General features: G+C 38.7%; 1 protein-coding gene across 1 annotated transcript in view; it reads left to right on the forward strand.

Moving 5' to 3' along the window:
- VEZT (vezatin, adherens junctions transmembrane protein) overlaps positions 1 to 12,283 on the forward strand; it is a 45,029-nt gene extending 32,746 nt beyond the window's left edge. Inside the window, exon 11 of the mRNA XM_014307276.2 lies at positions 883 to 12,283. Within this exon, the coding sequence (XP_014162751.1) occupies positions 883 to 1,463 (581 nt within the window). The 3' untranslated portion in view covers positions 1,464 to 12,283. The remainder of the gene's footprint in view (positions 1 to 882) is intronic.
- The last annotated feature ends 6,493 nt before the right edge of the window (positions 12,284 to 18,776 follow it).

Here is an 18,776-nt window from a genome sequence, read left to right on the forward strand (position 1 = left end):
TTACTGAAATAGGATGCGGTTGAAAAATCCTAATACCGTAAATTTTGCTTCCCATGAAAAGTTTGTGTATTTCCCAGAGTTATTTTCATCTCTGCTTGCAGGGGTAAAGTCAGAATGGAATTAGAAAGGGAAATGCAACTTGGGAATCTGCTGCTGCCGCTCTCATTTATGTTCGTGCTGCTACTATAATGGAGCTGCTGCAGTTTAGGGAATCTGTTACTTGGAACTGGACATTATATCGTTTTGTTAACATGAAAGCCGCCTGTTCTTCAAGGAGCGATTGTACCGAGTTACACTAACCCTTAACTCTGGGAGGAGAGACTTCCTGGCAAGCATCCCGTTGCTGGCAGTGGGACTCACTGCTGCTACTAACTTCAAGAGAGGCTAAATTAAACCATATTTTATTTGTGAGGACACCTGACCTGACTGTGTGGATATGTGTTGTATTTGTATGTTGTGCTGTATGAGATCAGATACTGCCTATAAGGACTTTTTCATGTACCAGCTGTCTTTAGTGGATTAGGTAAACTGTTGTTCACAAGAAGACAGTTAAATCTGTATGCACTACAGTAGTTTTACTTGGGTTTTGCTTTAACACTGAATACATCCTCTGTGTTTGATGCTGGCTTTAGACACCATAAATTTTGTGCTGTCTCTTCATGTCACAAATTTTAAGGAATAGTTACAAGTAGCCATCACATTTCACTTCAGCTCTGTGATTAGAAAACACTTTTAAGTTTTGGTGTGGGTTGTGTTTCTGTTGTTTTGGGATTTTTTAAAGTAATTTTAACCCTTATAATCTTGCATCTTTTCAGGCAAATAAATTATTTATATATGGCAGCTCGCTTTTAGTTATCATTTAATTTTTTCCCCCTTTTCAAGCTGCAGTGAAACCCTTGTCTCCTGTAGAACCATTGAATCTACTAAATAATGTGGAGTCACATATGAATTCAGACACAGAAAAGCAGGACTGCAGCCAAAGTTGTGATAAATCTGAAGAAAAATACTCTAATCCAGAAGTGAATGCTGCTGATAAAAGCAGGACAGAATATTTGTATGAAGATCCTGAGATGGAGAAAAACAAAGACAATATTACAGGTAAAGATGTTTCTACAGGGGCTGAAGGAAGAATGTATTATCAGTGTGAAGGGGCTGCTGAAGAGCTCAAGCCAAGCAGTGTGGATGGAGTAGAGGCTTCACAGCCTCCCTCTAAGGATGCATTACATTCAAAAATCAAGGATAGGCTGGCCCAGCTCCACATATCAACAGATTTTAACTTCACATCTGGTCTGGCGGCACAAGTTGCTGCCAGGTCTTTCACTTTTACTACAATGCAGGAAGAGACTTTTGGAGATGATGGGGAGGAGGAAGAGGAGGAAGAAGAAAAGACACAGGAGAATGAAGACTTTGTGGACAACTGTGAAAATGAAGAGAGAGGCTCTGAAAGAGAAGGAAAAGTATAAGTCTGAGCTGAACTTTATTAAACTAACAGCAGGCAGTTTGATGGAAGAAAACTGAGGTGGGGGGTTGAAGCTGAAAATACCGGATTAAAAAAAAGGAGACCTAAATATAATACATCATGTTCCCTAAGACTGATACACTAAATAGGACCTCAAAGTATATTGAAAATTTGCAGGTAAGAGAAGTTTGGGATGCATCCAAGAAATAGATGGCTGTCCCTTTTTAAGATCCTAGTGATGGGGGTTGGAATCTACCTTTGTGTTTTCTGTTTTATTTATTTATCTAATGACATATTGTAGTTTTTCATTTCTAAAAAGAAGGAAAAACAGTGTTTTGATTTACAACAGACTCCATTTTTTTTTCCTCTCTGATTCTTTTGTCATGGTATCAATGTTTGTTCCAACAAAAACAGCCAGGACATTTCTTTTGGAAGAACCTGAACTGTTCTCTGTGATCGTCCCCCACTACTTTTGTTTCACTTCTTGTGTCTGCAGTGCATTGGCTAAGCCATGATAGGCATTTGTGATTCTTCAACTAGTGATGTGGCACCCAGCTAAAATGTAGAATTTTAAATAAAAACTTGAAAGAGCTAGTATTTCATGTGTCCTGGGGTATGGGGTTGAAATAGTATGAAGTTAATCATGATTCATATTAAGGTTTATTTAGAATTTTATGAAGGGTTAATAAATGATGTCTATAAGTTGTAATTCATGTTAGAGAAATGTGTCGTAAGTAAATTTTAGGGAAGGTTATAAGCACACCAGTAGAAGGTACTACAGATAGCTAGAAGCTATCTATTGGATTGACAGAGATGAGAAGAAAACACCTATTTATTAAGCCAGCTATTAATTGTTTGTTAACCTTTTGTAAACTGAACCCTTATGTAATTGTTTGATTTGATATAATGATCAATTGTACATTTTTGCTTATGTCCTGAAGTAATTTTCTTAAAGGAAATTATCTGAGAGCTTAACAACGTGCAGTGTTTTGTTTGAACACCATACTTGCTTTTCGCTAATGTTCTTTCACTTTTCCTTAGATCACAACTTTAACCTGTGGGATTAAGAATCCATGAGAGAACTACAGTTGTGTATTTTGTTTCTTGTAACTTAGTTAACTGATGATGAAGTCTGGATGTTTGGTAGGAGGTTATGCAAGTTGCTTTTATCTCTGTGGTAGTGTTACAAGGAGCAGGAAACTGATGCTAACCTCATAGAGGAGCTGGTTAAATTGCCTTCTCTTCCTTTTGCTCTCTGACACAAAACAAAGCAAAGCTCCTGTGTCTCTAATGGCGAGAGCACCACTTCTTTGTGTGGAATACTCTACTTGGACCGAGCTCCACTTCCAGGACAAAACACTGCATCAGTTCCTTAGAGTATTTGTTGTGTTTTGCAGATTCTATAGAGTAAAGGGCTTTTTAGATGCTGGTGGTGCAGAGCAATATCTTTCCTAGGATGGTGTCATGGAAAGAGGGGAAGGTAATGCCAGTCAGCAGGTTAGGGTGGAACTCTTGATGGTATGTCAGAAAACAAATGTTTTCTTTCAACTCCCTGGCCTGTATTAGTGATTTTGCATGAACACTGTGAAATATGTGGACTTTTTCACAGAGGGTAAAGAGGGAAATACCAACTGATAGAGAAGGGAGTATGACTTACAGTGTTCTTTCACTGTATAGTGCCTGTCTTCTCCCTCACACACGGTTCTGGGAAGAGAACATGTTGCTGTTTTTCATTGACCAGTAACACTGTGTTCTGTGTCCTTTATTTTGTGTAAGTGACTGGAAGCTGAGTGATTGATGTCTTAAGGAGGTTGTAGGAAAAAAAAATCAGATGCTTTTCATAGTGTATTCAGAAGATAAGCCTCCTCTTAGTGGTAGAGTTTATTCTTCTATAACTAAAGATTAGGCTAAGATGATGAAACACTTTTATTTTCTCTGTGGTAAGCAATTTTTTTTGGCCAAGTCTAGAACAGCTGCTTTGGATAGATTGTGTTTGAAGCATTGTCCATGCTTCTGAAGAAGTCTTCCTCATTCTTAACTTGAGATCCTCACAAAGTGCCCAGATATTTTTTGTTCCTAGCTAAGTGTTCTGACAGCCTAAATGTATCTTCCATCAATATTTTTCCATGAACTCATCCACCATCATGTCATGATCTGATGTTGTGTATCCCAGAAAGAGTACTCCTGACCTTCTCCTATGGGATCCAAATCATAGTTTGCAGTGTGTAGGACTATGATACCAACCTGGAAATATAATCAGATTTAGGATATTAATTATCACTGTGTTCACAGTTTCAGATGAAGTCAGTAGTAGCCTGAGTTGCATTGGTACTGGAATTGGTGACAGATCTCACATTTATAAAAGCTGCTATCTCTTTATTCCTTTGCTGCAGTCCTTAGTAAAAATCCTGGAGAATCTACTTTGGTGGCTCACTTGGGGCCCAGTTTTATTATATGCTGGTCTTGGTAATGAAACTGGCCTAAAAAAGTGCTGTCCATCGTGAGTTGTTCATTTTCATCCAGCAGATATGTCAACACAGGGTTTTGTGGCCATTTTATAAACCAGTTCATGAGTCCACCCAGGTGAAAAATTCACCCTTTTTAGGCTTCTTTGCTTTTCACCATTCTCATTGCAGCAATGCAGTAACAGCAGTTACCTCAAAACAGCTGTGTCAGCACGTACTGTGTTGCTGGCCTGAGACTCAGGATAGCCCACATTTACATTATTGGCAAAGATGGTGTAGTGTGAAATTACAGCCTTGACATTAGACACAGCTGTGATCAAACGATGACTTTTTGGAGGAAGTCCTGATCCTACTTTGAACAAATAGATTTTCTACAAGCAATTTAACTGATTTCCATGGTCTTACTTAATGCAGTCTTACAAGTTGCTCATATGAACACCTGGACTCACTTGTTTTCTCTGCCTCTCATCACCTCTGTATAAAACAGCCATCAGGTCATTTATTTTGATCTATTTAATATTCTTCCTGAAGAAAAATATTGCTAACAGCGTATAGCACACAAAGCCTGACTTCTCTTGATTTGATGACCAGGTTCCATCTATGTATGTCATACACTCTGTTATGATCCAGATTTTCTCATAATTTTGTCACTTGAGATTACTGTATATACATGCTGTAGGTTCCTTCATGAACCTGACAGATTTCTTGGCATAATTTATTGCTGCCTTTAAAATAATGTTTATGAACACACTGAAGTGTGCATTAGCTCTAATGAGTTGTCTTAATATATTGAGCATGTCAAGGTCTGAGTGCAGTTCTGTGTTCTTTGGCTCGTTACCCAAGATTGGGATTTTTGTGAAAACAGAACATTTGCTTCTTAGAGCTTTGCAACTTTTTGAAATATTTAGCAGGAAGTCCATACTAAATTATGGGTTATGAAAAAGAATATCAGCAGCCAAAATCCTTTGTGAAGAGCAGAGCTAACAATAAATGCATTTGCCCTATCCCATTTCCAATTAGTAGTTCTGTGAAGTAAAGAAACAAGTTATATAGGGTTAAATAATTTCTTCTCCTTGTACCTGGAAAGCACTCCAAAGACAATATTTGCTTCTTGGATTGGATTACAATTTAACACTACATCTTTTTATATCACTTCACTTTACAGCTAAGGATCTAGGTAAAGGCTTAAATCTGGGCAAAGATCTGTGATAAGAAGGTAACTTGTCCATTTTTTTAAGTGTATGTATTCATGATAGAAATTAAATTGTTGTGTCATGGAAGCAAATGTAGAGAGTTACAGATAATAGAGCATCTTTCAAATGCAATTAAATGTACCTCTGTCAACTACAGGCAAGATTTGCAAATGTGAAGGCTTCTGCCATCAGTCATAGAAATGAGACAGTTTTACTCCCAGCAGAGGATTGCTGGACATCACTGAATCATGCACTTAGATTTCTAAATGCAAGATGGAATCTGGTAGAGTAACCAGTTTTACTGAGATTTCAGACTTTGTCCCGAGCACACCTGTCTCCATGTGACTGTTTGTTATAATATTGGAAATTTTATGGTTTTTTCAGAAGTGCTAAATTTGCAACTTTCTCATTAATTTATATGGTGGACTGCATGGAGTTGTTTGTCCACACTGAATTCTGTAATCTTGTAGGTTATCCCTTTCTTCTTTTTTTCCTTTTTTTTTTTAACAAACAAGAGGACAAGTACACTAAACTGCCCTTGACCTTTAAACTGTTTTTGAAGGGTGGCTATAGTTCTGCAAGTGGCTTGTTCCCAGAGGTAGCTGCTTTCTAGAATTAACAGGTTTCATACTATCACGTCTGAGCAGAGTGTGAGAATGGCACTTGGTCAGTGTAAAGGGCCAGGCTGCTCTGGGATCTTGTCTGTGACAGGGACTAAACAGATGCTGAGGGAAGACTATTGTGTAGGGATATTCTCCAGACTGTTCCTCAGCTATTTGTGGCTCAGGGACTTCTTGACTCAGTGGTAGTGGATGTCACCTTAACAGGTTCTGATAGAATCCTTCTCCATAGATTTGCTCAGGCTTATGTTCGGTCAATTATTCCTAGATCCAGTGCCAGTATGTGGTCATCTTTACATCATCATTACTGTCTTGTACACATGAGAAGATTTGTCAATAAACTTCTTTGATGTTCTACTTTCCTCAGTCATTCTGCAGAAGTCATGTTTTCTGCCTTTTGTTTGCTTTCCTTACAAATCTCTCCAGTTTTGGATGTATAATGACCAAAGTGTGGTGCAGTACTCCATACTAACCTCAGCAGTGCAGAGTACAGAGTAATAATCACCTCCTATAAAACACCAAACCTTTCAAATACATTTGAGTCCATATAGAAAGAAAAATCCTTTTAGATCTTTTAGCCCTAGCTATTAGGATGGCAAATGAAAATATTTGGTCTGATGGAGGAAAAATATTTATTCACTGTCAGCGGGATTTGGCTGGACAATGTTTTTCTTTGCTAACAAAACAAAAAGCTGTTAAAACAAAATGATCTCCCAACAGCTGCCACCTGGTCTAACACAAACTAAAGATGCCAAACAACACTTGTTTAAATTTCAATTTGACTTTGCAGAGCTTTTTTGGTCTCTGATGCAAAATATATTATCACACAAGAAACATGGCAGTGGATATATGGATATCAGAGATCAAATCAAAGGCCTCTCAACCAAAGGCTAATTTTTAAAATGCTTTGTGGTGTGCTTTATTAATTTTCTCATTATATTTAATTCCCTCCTGTATATGTGTTTATTTTGTCACCTGGGATTTTAAATGCTAAAAATTACATCAAATTTATTCGACTTGGAAATTTGTGCAGAAATCAGATAAGAGGTAATGGTAGTGTATGGTAATACACAGTCATAGCTAGGGGTAAAATCTACCTCCCATGAACTTTCTTTTGTAGATGGATAAAGCAATGTGACTTGAGCTACAGCTGGATATGAACCTGTTCTGTGCTGCCTTCCCTTTCACACTGCTGTGGCTCAGGTTATTGGCAGCTTATCAGAACAGAACAGGCTCAACAGAGTGAGTGCACTGTTAGCCCATGTTACACTTTCTGTATTGAACACAGGATTCTGAAAAAGTGACTGCAATTTAGTAGACAAGGAAAAAGTTTCTCTGTTACAAAGTGGCTTATTGTAAAAGGGTTGAATGGGACCAAAACTTGAATAATTTCATGTGATCAGCATATTTTGACCCTTGTACCTTCTCAGCTTTAAATCTTAAAGGCCTCATGGACAGTTTGCTTTAGAGGATGCAGTTCTATGATGGCTTAAATCAGTTCATGGCCATGAAATCCAGTCCCTCTTCTAGGGTGGCTTTTGTGAGCACTCAGTGATCTAGGATATGGATAGGACTGGAAGTGCATGGGTGCTTTAACTTGCAGCTGGCTTCCTCAATCCTTATGAGGATGATGCCACTCATTACTTCCCTCACTCATTTTGATTCCTTTTGTTCTTGAGACCTAGGCTGCCCAAGACCATTTGTGTCTTACTCCCCAAAGTTTCTAGGAACTGTTTATGATACTGCCAGTAAAACTGAAATTATTGTGCATGTTTTTTTCTACTTACTCATTTCATCCTTCTGGACCCTCTGACATCCATGGTCCTCTCCCTTTACCACCACTCTTAAGAGGTTCAGATTTTAAAATAACACACAAATTCTTTTTATGTGTATTTGTAACAGAAATAACTAGATCTAGAGTTGTGTACTGACTTTCTCACTTGAGAACTGAAACAGAAGGCAGGCACCATAAACGGGGAACATACAGTCAAAACAGAAATAATAATGTATAGCAGCTCAAAATTATACCACACTCTTGGTATATTGACTCTTATAAGTAATTCTGGCTTACTGAAAAACATTTTAAAGTTGCATTTTAAAATAATGGCAATTCTATTACAAGGTCCCAAAATAAGTGTCATTAGTTGGCTTGATTTGTGCTCAAATCTTAATATTTAAAGATTGCTTCCTGACCTTCTCCAGCTGCATGGATGAAAACTGAAAATAATCTCAGATTTCCAAAAGAGAGAGCGACCAATCCTTTCCATTTCGTTGTGCTATTTAAGAAAGGTCCATTCCTAAACAAACAAAAAGAGAAATGTCAGTATCTTCAATAGCCATTACTGACAGAGAATCACGCATTTGATCTCAATAGAAGCACCATAAATGCAGGCTATTTATAATGTTTGATATCTGTGTTTCAATAATAATAATAGGCTTTAACTGTATTATGGGATAAAAGCCAGAAATGTACAAACTGTCCAGTAGATCTTTCATCCAAAGGCACAGCTGGTGAAATTTAAACAAGTTCATGTTGGCTGTTCCTGCACTGCTCAGTATGACATTACAGTCCAAGCTTTTCATGTCCCAGCATGGATGTTCACGGGTGGTCTGCAGGCACCTGTGTGCTTGAGGTCTGCAAAGTTTGCAGTGATCACTGAACAGTGCTGAGTGAAACCTAAATAGGAACAGGATGCTTCACAAACATTTTGGATTTATTGTCTGTCTGCCTCTGTTGCATCATCCATGCTGTACGCAATCCCACTTGTGAACTTCTTCCTTCCCACCTTTCCTTTTCATGGGCCACACAAACCAGATGGGGAGGGTTTTGTAGTTTGTTTCTCACCTGTGGGACTATCTGTAATGCACCAGATAAGTTATCCCCAGCAGAAACTTGAACATTCGTGGCCAAACTGCAAAAGATGGACTCTGGGCTGAAGAAGCTCTTCTGGTTTGACCACTTCTGCAAAGGGTTCTCCTGAGATGGGTGACCACAGGAGTGCTGAGCTAGGTGCGATGACTCTGCAGGTGTCTTTCAGAGCTCCAGTTTTTACCGAGTCTGACCTTTTCTCTGATTGTCTCTCTCTTCCCTCTTAGCTGCCTTCAGCTCTTCTCCAGCATTCTCTTGCCAACTGCTGAGGAATTTGGCCACTTTTTTCCATTAGTTAGGAGGCCTTTGTCTAAACTTTATTAAATGATAGACTAGAGGGAATCCACACCAAGGTGCTGCTGTGCATCCTCAGTCACAAACTCATAAACAGAAGGGTTCGTAGGGCTGGTGCAATGTCTGTCCTAACATTCCTTCCAGGAAGCTCTGACCTACATTTCAACCTGGCCTCCTGTTTCTTCCTGGACTTCAGAACTTCACTGCCTAATGATTGTAAGATGCTAATGCCTCCTCAGCAAGACTGACCCTTGAACACATGTTCTTCATTACACGAGCCTTACTTGTCCTTTCCCACAGGAGGGTGGCACAGTCATGGCTGAGTCTGCCTTCCCCTAAACAAGTTTGCTGCTTTCAGCAGTAGAGGCTGAGCATGTACTCTCCAGCTGCTATGTCAATGTGCTTTGGCTCCACAGCTGCCTGATCTTGATCTCAGAAAGTGCTGGGATCTAGCAATTGTGCTTAAACCTTTCCCACTGGTAAAGAGCAGGTGTTTCCAGAATACAAGTATTACTAAATCTCCCTGAATAGAACCATTTTGAGTTTTTATTGAGGAGCATAAACAAATTATTTCTTAATTTAAGGGGTTTGAATAAGGTTTATAAATATATATATGTGTGTGTATACACATACATACAGATATATATGTATATACACATACACACACATCCCCCTTCATGATGTAAATGTGCATTGCCAGATGTCCCACTGCAAGGCTTGTCTAGCAAAGAGGTTGTATTTTTTTCATATCAAACTATTCCATTACTTACTTGAAAGGTAAACAAAAACTTAATTCTTGCTATCCAAAGGCAAAAGAATTGTATTCTACCAAGCAAACTGTGGAAGTATTTCAAACCTGATTTTACATCTTTTATTACAGAAGCTTCTTCACTTTGTTTTCACTTGTCAAGTCTTTGCACCTGAGCTGCTGTGAGTGCCTGTATGGCCATTTGCCCTGCCTTAACCATGTAAACAAATACATGTTCCTCAACATCTCCTGCCTGCTAGTTCTAGCATTTCCTAAAACAGGCCCTAAAGGCAGCATAGAACAAGGAATACAGGGAAGGAAAAGAAAAGAATCTTGATAAGCTGCTGCTTAATTGGCTAATAAATGAGAGCTAAAATGTAAGAGGAAATGTTCAAAAGAACAAACTACAGCAAGAGACTTCTGGCAGGGCTACAGAGGGAAATCACATGATACATTCTGAAGTTTGCAGACACTGGGAAGGATCCACAGTTTCTTGTCCATGTGGAGACAGGAAACACTCACCAGACTGGTAGTCTTCAGCAGCTTTTTTTAAAAACAAGCCTCTATTTTATCTATGTTTCATTTCCATAGAAAGACTTTCTGCTTTTTGTGCTCTGTGTTCAAGCTGTGTGTAATCAACCTCTGCATCTCTTCCTTTAAGTTCTGTGTGAAGTCAGTCTCCTTCCTTCCACTGCACTGAAAACCTGTGTGCTTTGGCTCTGCGGAGCCTCCCCTGCACCCACCCTGCCCGTGGCTGATGCTGCTTTAAACAGGGTCATTCGATCAGGATCAGCCTCGAGGAGGTTTAGATCAGCAGGTCCTTAAAGCAGGTATGAAGCCTGAGGGCTGGCTGTGCTAGGGCTCCAAGAACTCAGGTTCTGGGTTGGATGTAGGCAGTAGCAGGAAGACATTCCTGGATGCTGACCTTTTATTGTGATAGGTTTTCCTGCTTATGATATTTCCCCAAATTATTTTGTTTCTTTTTTTGTACTTCATTTACCTCCATTCTTCTTACCATGGATATGAATCTGGACCTAAAGTCTTCTTTACATATTTAATCATGTACATCACCAGGATTATTTTTAAGCCATTTTAAAAATTTTGCCTGGATTTCCCCAGTTTCAGAAGTAGTTTTCTTAACTGTAATGCTAACCATTTTTAAAGTCTTTTTTGTTGCTATTATTTCTTCAGCATCTGTAATAAAATTCTGCCTCACTACTGCCTGTATCGTTTTTTCTCTTTATCCTGTATCCCTGACAGTTGCCTAGGTGGAGTGGATGTGGCTTATCCATCCTCCAATTAGTAATGATTGAATGGAATAGAGAAATGCTTATACAGGGATGCAAAAATGCTGCATGAGCACTTTGCTTGATTTCTTATACAGAATTTTATTTGTAATTCCACTTTCATCCTGAAGATGGAATTAATTTTAAGCAATCCTGGCAATAGTTTCTGCAGTATTTTTTGCTGACTCCTTGGTACAAGCACTTTAGTAATGAGCACTTGTTACTCTCTCCTGAATTAGTGATGACTGAAGAAAGAATGTTTTTCTGTGTGTCGTATGCTTCCCATTGTACCTTCTCCTCATCCTTCAGAGACCTCTGTGCTGTGGCAACTGTTGGCAAAATTCCTTTTAGCATCACCTAAATGCCTGTGTAGGTGGGGCTTTAGGAAGAAAATAATGTGTCAGTTGAGGACACTGGTAGCAAGTAGATCTTTAATCCAGGAATGGGGCTCAGGTGTTCTGCAGGAGATGTATTCTACTTGTGTGTGACTCCTAAGAGACAGACTTCCTTTGTAGGCTTCAGAAGTGTCAAAAGAGCAGCAACAGGACAGAGTCACTTCTTTTATCTGGAGCTTTTCCGTTCCCTGGTAATGCTTAGACTTTTGTATCAGAACTTATCAAAGGCTGTATTCTGCTGCTGTTAGGAGTTGTGGCTGATGTTCACCTCTTCCTGTAAACATTCACTGATTTGGTTTTAGGGTTAACAGTGACTAACCACTCTTCTCACTTAGGTATGACTACTCTCACCTAATTCACATCCCCAGGAAGGCAGGCTTAAGAGGTTACTGGAAAGAAGGGAAGTAATTTGATCATGAAAGGCAAGAGGTGAGGCAGGAGTATTTTTTCTTTTGAATCTTGCTGCCAAATTGGTGCATAATTCATTGTGCAAAAGGTCTGCTTACTGTTTGCTGTTTTCAGGTTTGTGTGTTTGTTTTCATATGGAATACTGAACAGATCCAATTGCTGCTGTTGGAAGGAAATGTCTGTCTACCAAAAAGGAATCCATAATGTTTTCCTTTACTTGGAGACTTCTTGAATGCTAAATTGCCTGTGTGTATACTTCATAATGTACCATATGCAAATATTCTTCAGGAATTGATACTACCACTTCAGTCAATATTTTCTATGTTAGAACTGTATGTTTCCTATACTGCCAAGAATGTATATATATCTATGAAGACTTAAGATTGTATCTTTTTGAGCAAGCCTCTTTCTTCAACCATCTGAAACTTTCTTCCTGTTTCTCAAGTTTTCTGCTAATTTATTAGACTCTTGTGTTATATTGTGTACTTTTTGTATCAGTTGTATTGCTGTATTTCTTCTTTCTCTCATTAAAACCTGTTCTTCTCATCCTTCTGCTGTGCTGCTTCATATTGGAAGTACTCACACCGTATCAATTAACCAGCTCTAGTGTAGTGGGTCAGCCTGAGGTGGATCCAGACCAGTCCTAAAAAGCCAGTCATTCAGACATTCCACTGATCCCAACACGTAACCAGCTTTATTGTATTAAGCTTAATTTTGCAGCACAGTCTGTACTTTTATAATGTAGTAAAGAAGAAACTTGGAATGGGACTCTCGAGGTATAAACAAATGGACAAGTACAAAAATGTACTGAATTATGAAATCCATAACTCCTATGGATGGTTGTTTCTGCTTACATTCATTAAGATACTGGTGGGCTTCCTGAGGGAAGCAAATTTGGAGGAGAGATTTGAAAGAGGGTTCCAAGGGCTATTTTTTTGTAGAAATATGGCCATCAACTTAAGTTAGTCAGTTATCTGTGCCATCTCCATGCTTAGTTCATCTTACAGGTAAATTAAGAGGGAAAAAAAATGAATGCAGGTTAGGACCTGCTTGCTTGCTTCCATTAAAGAAACAGCTGATTTACAAACAAGAAAATGCTGTCTCACAAGAAATCACTCCATGAACAGATAGAGAAATGATAGTGCTTTTTTATCTCCCAGTGAAAAGCAAGATTTTCAGTGTTTCACTGATGCTAATTCCTTTTTAGCAGTGCAGTATGTTCCCTAACCTGGAGCTCTCAATAGGCTGTCTTCCCCACAGAATGCTATGCAGGAGGAAAGAGTTCAAAGGTCCTGTATAGTGGGCCCAAGGGTATTGAAAGAAAGGAAGTGAACAGAGCATGCACTCGCACCTGTGTGTTGAGTATCCAGGAATTTTTGGGGCTAGGAAATCAGCTGGCAAGATGGGAAAACACCAGAAGTTTCTACTCTTGGAAACTTAAGGATGAAGTTAATCTCATCTTTAGCACCATCTTTATAATTATGGCAGAGTAGGTGGAAATAGCTATGTCACCTAGCCTTGGTTTTCACACAGACTCTTCATTGCCCTCTCCTTCATTAAAACTATTCCTGTGCCACAGTTGCACCTGTGCATGAAAGAACCCCATGGAGTGTCCCAGTCCATTTAAGGATTTCCTGTCATGGTGTTATGGTACCAAGGAGCAGAAACACACATGTAGAATAACCATGCTGGTTCTGACCACACCTGACATGGGTTGTATGTAGGTTTAGATTAGGCAAATGCCTGTCTGTGCAACTGCATACATTTGCTATTTGCTTCTAAAGTTGCATTTAGGGATGATACCACAGTGGAAAATTAAGGAAAATTCTAGTGTAGAGAAGAACTAGCACTGGGAATTCCACAGGCCACTGTAGCCTTTTCAATCACTCACAGAAGTGTTTGCAAAAACACCCAGCCTAAAGCTGATCTGTCCAGACTTCAATCAAGAATGCTTGACTTGGAGAGAAAGCATGATAGGTCAGTAATTAATATATTTGAAAATGCTACTGTTAATTATCTGGTATATTTAATCCCTGACTTCTCTACCACTCCAGTAATTGTTTTGCGTGCACATGAAGTGACAAGCTTCCTTCAGAGATGAATGGACTGCAACTATAATATGTGCCAGTGTTTGATATAAATGAAATACATTGTTTTGTTAAATTAAAAAGAAGTCAAAGAAAGAGACATTCCATGACCTGTCTAAGCTAGCTGAGAGCAGCTCAGCAAAAGACTGCTCTATTCATTTTGGCCTATATTCTGTGTTCTTCTTTGTTGTCAGTGTTATCACTGCTTCTTAACTATTAACAGTAGATTAATAGATCATCATCATCATCATCATCGTCATCATCATCATTGCCTGTATGATATATTGGTTAAACCAAGAGTGGAAAACAGTGATCTTTGCATTAATTCCAGGTACTCTTGAGGTTTCAGTTTGATTACTGGCTTGCATCAGCTTTAAATTGAAAATAAATATATGGTTCGCAAAAGCCGTGTAGTAAATAAATTGCAGAAGCTGCAATTATTTCCTTTTCCTGCCTATCTTTATTTCTGCTTAGAAAACTTCTGTGAGAGAGCCAACTGCTGCAGGACATGCTTTAGCTCCTGGGAATGCTCCCTCCAGTAGCTGTATGCTCAGTATGAAGATGTGATATTTGACCATCTCCTGCTATTTCTCTAGGTTATGTTTCTAAAGCTTCCCTGCAAATATTAATGAAATTAAGAAGCTAATTGCTAGAAGACAGCTGGCAAAAGTAATTGCTCCTTTAATTGCAATTAAATTTTTATGACAAGTGCCAAAATGTATATATAACAGCCCATAAAACAAGTCTTGGTCAGACATGCACAAAGAAACGGGATGAGCCCAGGACCTTCCTCTCTTTTCTTGTTTCCTCCTTGACAGTAACTACCAGTAAAGATTCTGTGACTCAGCAGCTGGGTTTAGACAGCCCAGACTGTTGAATGGGACAGGAAGGAATATACAAGATGGAGAACTTGTAAACACACCAAAAATGTCCAAGTACTTTGATACTGAGACTGCTGTACTTGCTGCTCTGAGTCACAGTGCTTTATATATAAGAAATTAAACAAAGAAGCCAAAGGTCTGAGAATGAAATTATTACAACCAATGCTGATATAAAGTAAAATACCTGAACGTGAAATCCCTTGGAAGTAACCCATGTGATAATCACTCTTTGTCTTAGCTATTTTTAAGCTCTTTAGTAGCCTGGCTGTACTTGATTATAATAGAGTTGGCAAAGAGCAGCTTTCCTTGGATGTACATCTGCCAAAGAAGAGAACAAAAAAATAATGCTGAATTGGCAAGAGCAACCTCTTAGTCTAAATGAACATGATAGATTGAAAAACAAAGAGGGTTGTTAGGCAGGCTGACTTACAACTTTATTAAGCTTTCACCTTTCATGACTTTTTTGTATAAAATATTTTATTTAAGAATTTAAAAATAAAACTCAGATTCTTCTGGTCCTTCCAAGATTTCCAAAGAGCATATGGGAGTGTACAAAACAACATTTTGCATGCTGTTTCATGGACTATCAAAACCCACCATCCATCTTAGTAACATTTCCATTTAGGTGTGTCATAATATGGCATATTTGAAGATGAACACAATGAAGCACCTTAGACACAGGAAAAACCAACTGTTTGGGTTTTCTCTTCATATGTTAACAATTTTTTATTTGATTTGTTGTTGTTGTTGTAGTGGTTGTTGTTGTTTTGTCATTTTACCAAGAAGGGGTAAAGTACGATATCCTGCTTTTAAACTTTTGTAAGTAGCAATGAACTTTTCTGTTTAAATACTGTATCTCTTAAGAAACTTTTCTAGAGAAGAAAGATGACCAAGGTTATTTTGACAAGTGATTATAAACCTACAGGAATTAACTAGGCTTGATATTAAAAGCCATAAGTTTTCAAAATGTGGGCAAAATCTGAAACTTCTGTAATTTTTTTCTCCCTAGAGAAGTGAACCACAAAACTAAAGCTAATTCAGAGCTGTTCAGAAAGACCCAGAAACATTTCCCTACTCTTACTTCCACAGTTTTGAATTTGATTTTGATTCTGAAGTTCATGATGTCTCAACCATTTGAATGTTTCCTGAAGCTGGTATTTATAGATTGCTATCACATCATGACATTCTCAACAAAGCAGATGAGTTAAAATCCAAATTCTGTTTTGTGCTAGAATTCTTGAACAAGTTGAGATAATTATGCGTTTTGTTATAAGATGTCAACAAAAGGCAGCCTTCTGGGTTTTTATGGTGTTTCTATTCGCGCTGGGTTTTAGTCACAGTATCACTCACTAGTCTATGTCCCCAGATTCAAAATTACCAGAGCAAGTTCAAATAAGATAAATAATTTTGCAACATATGGCAAAGACTGTTCCACACATATAACATATGTATAGATATAACATATGGATGATGTCAGACTTAGGGCTTGAGGAAAAGCCTTCTGAAATACTAGATACAAGAAGGAAGGTGAGAGCAATAGCCTTTTCTTGGTCAGTGTCATAGTTGGGCCAGATTCACGCTGACATGAAGGCCCACGTCACTTTTCTGGCAGTGTAAAGGAGCCTTTGTTTCATAGAAAATAGGCTGAATTGAATGTGAAACTGTAAGGATCATTTAAGCTGTTGTACTATCCAAAGATGCTTCTGTTGTGGAATGTTCCTGGTGTTAAACATGGAAACCTCTGGCTTACTTCAGGGAAGCTCTCAGCTTGCAAGACTCCATGAATACTTCAGCGTAAGGCATACTCAAGCAACAATGAATGTATTGTTCACTAGATGGAAATCCAAAGGACCACTGAATTGCCTTCATTTTACACTCATACCAGTATGTGTTAATCTGTAATATAGCCAGTAATGAATGTAATATAGAACACTGCTTTTACTGCTTTTACTTTTGGGTAATTGAGAGGGGAGGAAAAGCATTTTTCAGTTTTATAGCAAAAATTATTATGGCACTGTTTTACTCAACTCTGAAACATTTTTCTTAGTCCCATTAATATGAAGCTTTATTTACCTGTGTGAGAGGAGCATTCAGAGCAGCACAGATTTGGAAGTGATGAACAATTACATCAAGATCATACATGTCACACTATAGCAAAGGTCCTTGTTTCTCTGTCCTCTTGTTTAAATTCACTGCTGGGAGCTGTGTCAGCATCATAACAAAGAGAACCCTATAAGCTCTCCTTGGGGTACAGTTTTGAGTGTACGTCAGCAAATGACAACTAGCAATCAGCTTCAGCTACTGATTCTCTGGATACATGGACCCTTTTTTGTCTGTATTCTTCCTCTTGAGGCAAATTCTTATTTATTCTAACTTTCCTGACTACTTCTTGATTTTTCTATTCTTATTTCATTCTCTTCCTCATATCTTGTACCATGTTTCTCTCCCTGTTTTTTTCCTTTTTGATAATGCCTCATCCTGCTTCCCATAACTTCCCCTTCTCTCCCCTTCCCTATCATGTTTTTCATTACATAGATCATCCAGTCTCTTGGTTCTCTATCTCTCTTATCATTCTCCCTCAGTTCTGCATGTTCTTTCCTTGCCTATGGTGGGAGCACAAAGAACATGAGAAGAAACCCCCAGCCACTTCTAGCCCAGCTTACTGCCTCTGCTCCATACACCAGGGATTTGCACTTTGGCTTGGTCCTCATGTGCAGTGTAGTCCAACTGAGCCTTTCTCTGCCACATGGATGAGGAAGCCCCAACACTGCTCCCATGCTGGCTTTGTGTAACCATGGGCATTATCCTTCTGCCAAAACATGGTGGGGTGCACACTGGTTGTGTTGTTGCATTTTCAGCTCTGACAGCGTTTCAGTGTGGCTAACAAGCAGGTAGGGAAGCAACTTTCTGCCAGTCTGGGATTGCCTACAGAGTGCTTTGCAAACAGCACTGCTGTTCTCTGATACATGTGGTCCATAAATGTACAAAATGAAGAGGTTGATAGATGGGGTAGGCACCTCTGTTCCAAAAATTATCTGATGCATGAATGCACACTGCATTGAAACTTTTCTAAGTGAATATAAATGAAAAGGCTGCCTCTGGCAATCATCATTGCTGTCAGAGGAATGTAACCCTTTCCATTACAATTCACCTGGTTGATTCTGTGATGTTGTGACATTGAGGAATTTCATTATTCTTTCCACCACAAGCAATCAATTTGTGCCTTCAAGCATAAAATTCAAGTATGCTTGAAGCTTTGTTTGCTCGCATGGTACGTAAATGTTACCAGTCAAAGTTTTCCAGTGTTCTTCAGGTTCCTGTCACCCTTATTATAGCCTTACATGACTATCACAGGCTGGCATTTTATGGCATAAGTAAAAGTTTTACCTTCTTTCTGGCTTCTTTCACCTCTAAAACACCAAGAACTTATAAAACAAGAAGATTCATGAGCAAGCAGCTCTCAAGGTCAACTTTTCTCAGTAAGGATAAACTGGCATAGCAAAGTTTTTACTCCTACTGGGATAAATTTAATCCAGAGTGTTTTAAATCCAGGTCTTTAGTAAAAGCTGAGAGATGAATTTGGATGGTGGCATTCTGGGGGGGTGGGGGAGATTTTTTTCTCCTCTCAGAGCTAAACATAGTTCTGGCATATAGCCCCAGACTGAAATTCTTGAGAGAGTCATAATAAGCAAGCCAGGGCAAAGGGGAATGTTTTTTTCTCCCTGACTGATTCTTCCACATAAAAAGGTGAAAGGTCAAAGATGAACTTTAATACTAATGCAATTCTGAACTTCTATGCAGTAATCTGTCAGAACATTAAAAAAAGTCAAAATAAAAAGTGTTTTATTGTTGGGAACACTAGGTTGGTTTTATAAGCATATATCTCTCCATCCTGATTTCTTTTAACCTTTGGGAGAATGGGAACTTTGAGATATTAAATGCAGACATTAAGCAATGCACAGTAGGGGTTTTGTGAGTTCAGCCCACCCCATACTTTTCCTCTTATGTGCCCTTCTGCATCATTCCAGCTGACAAAAGGAGTCAATTAGGGCTGTCTTCACATGCTCTCTT

This window comes from Geospiza fortis, unplaced genomic scaffold (assembly GCF_000277835.1).
Source record: "Geospiza fortis unplaced genomic scaffold, GeoFor_1.0 scaffold186, whole genome shotgun sequence".
Classification (NCBI taxonomy): Eukaryota; Metazoa; Chordata; class Aves; order Passeriformes; family Thraupidae; genus Geospiza; species Geospiza fortis.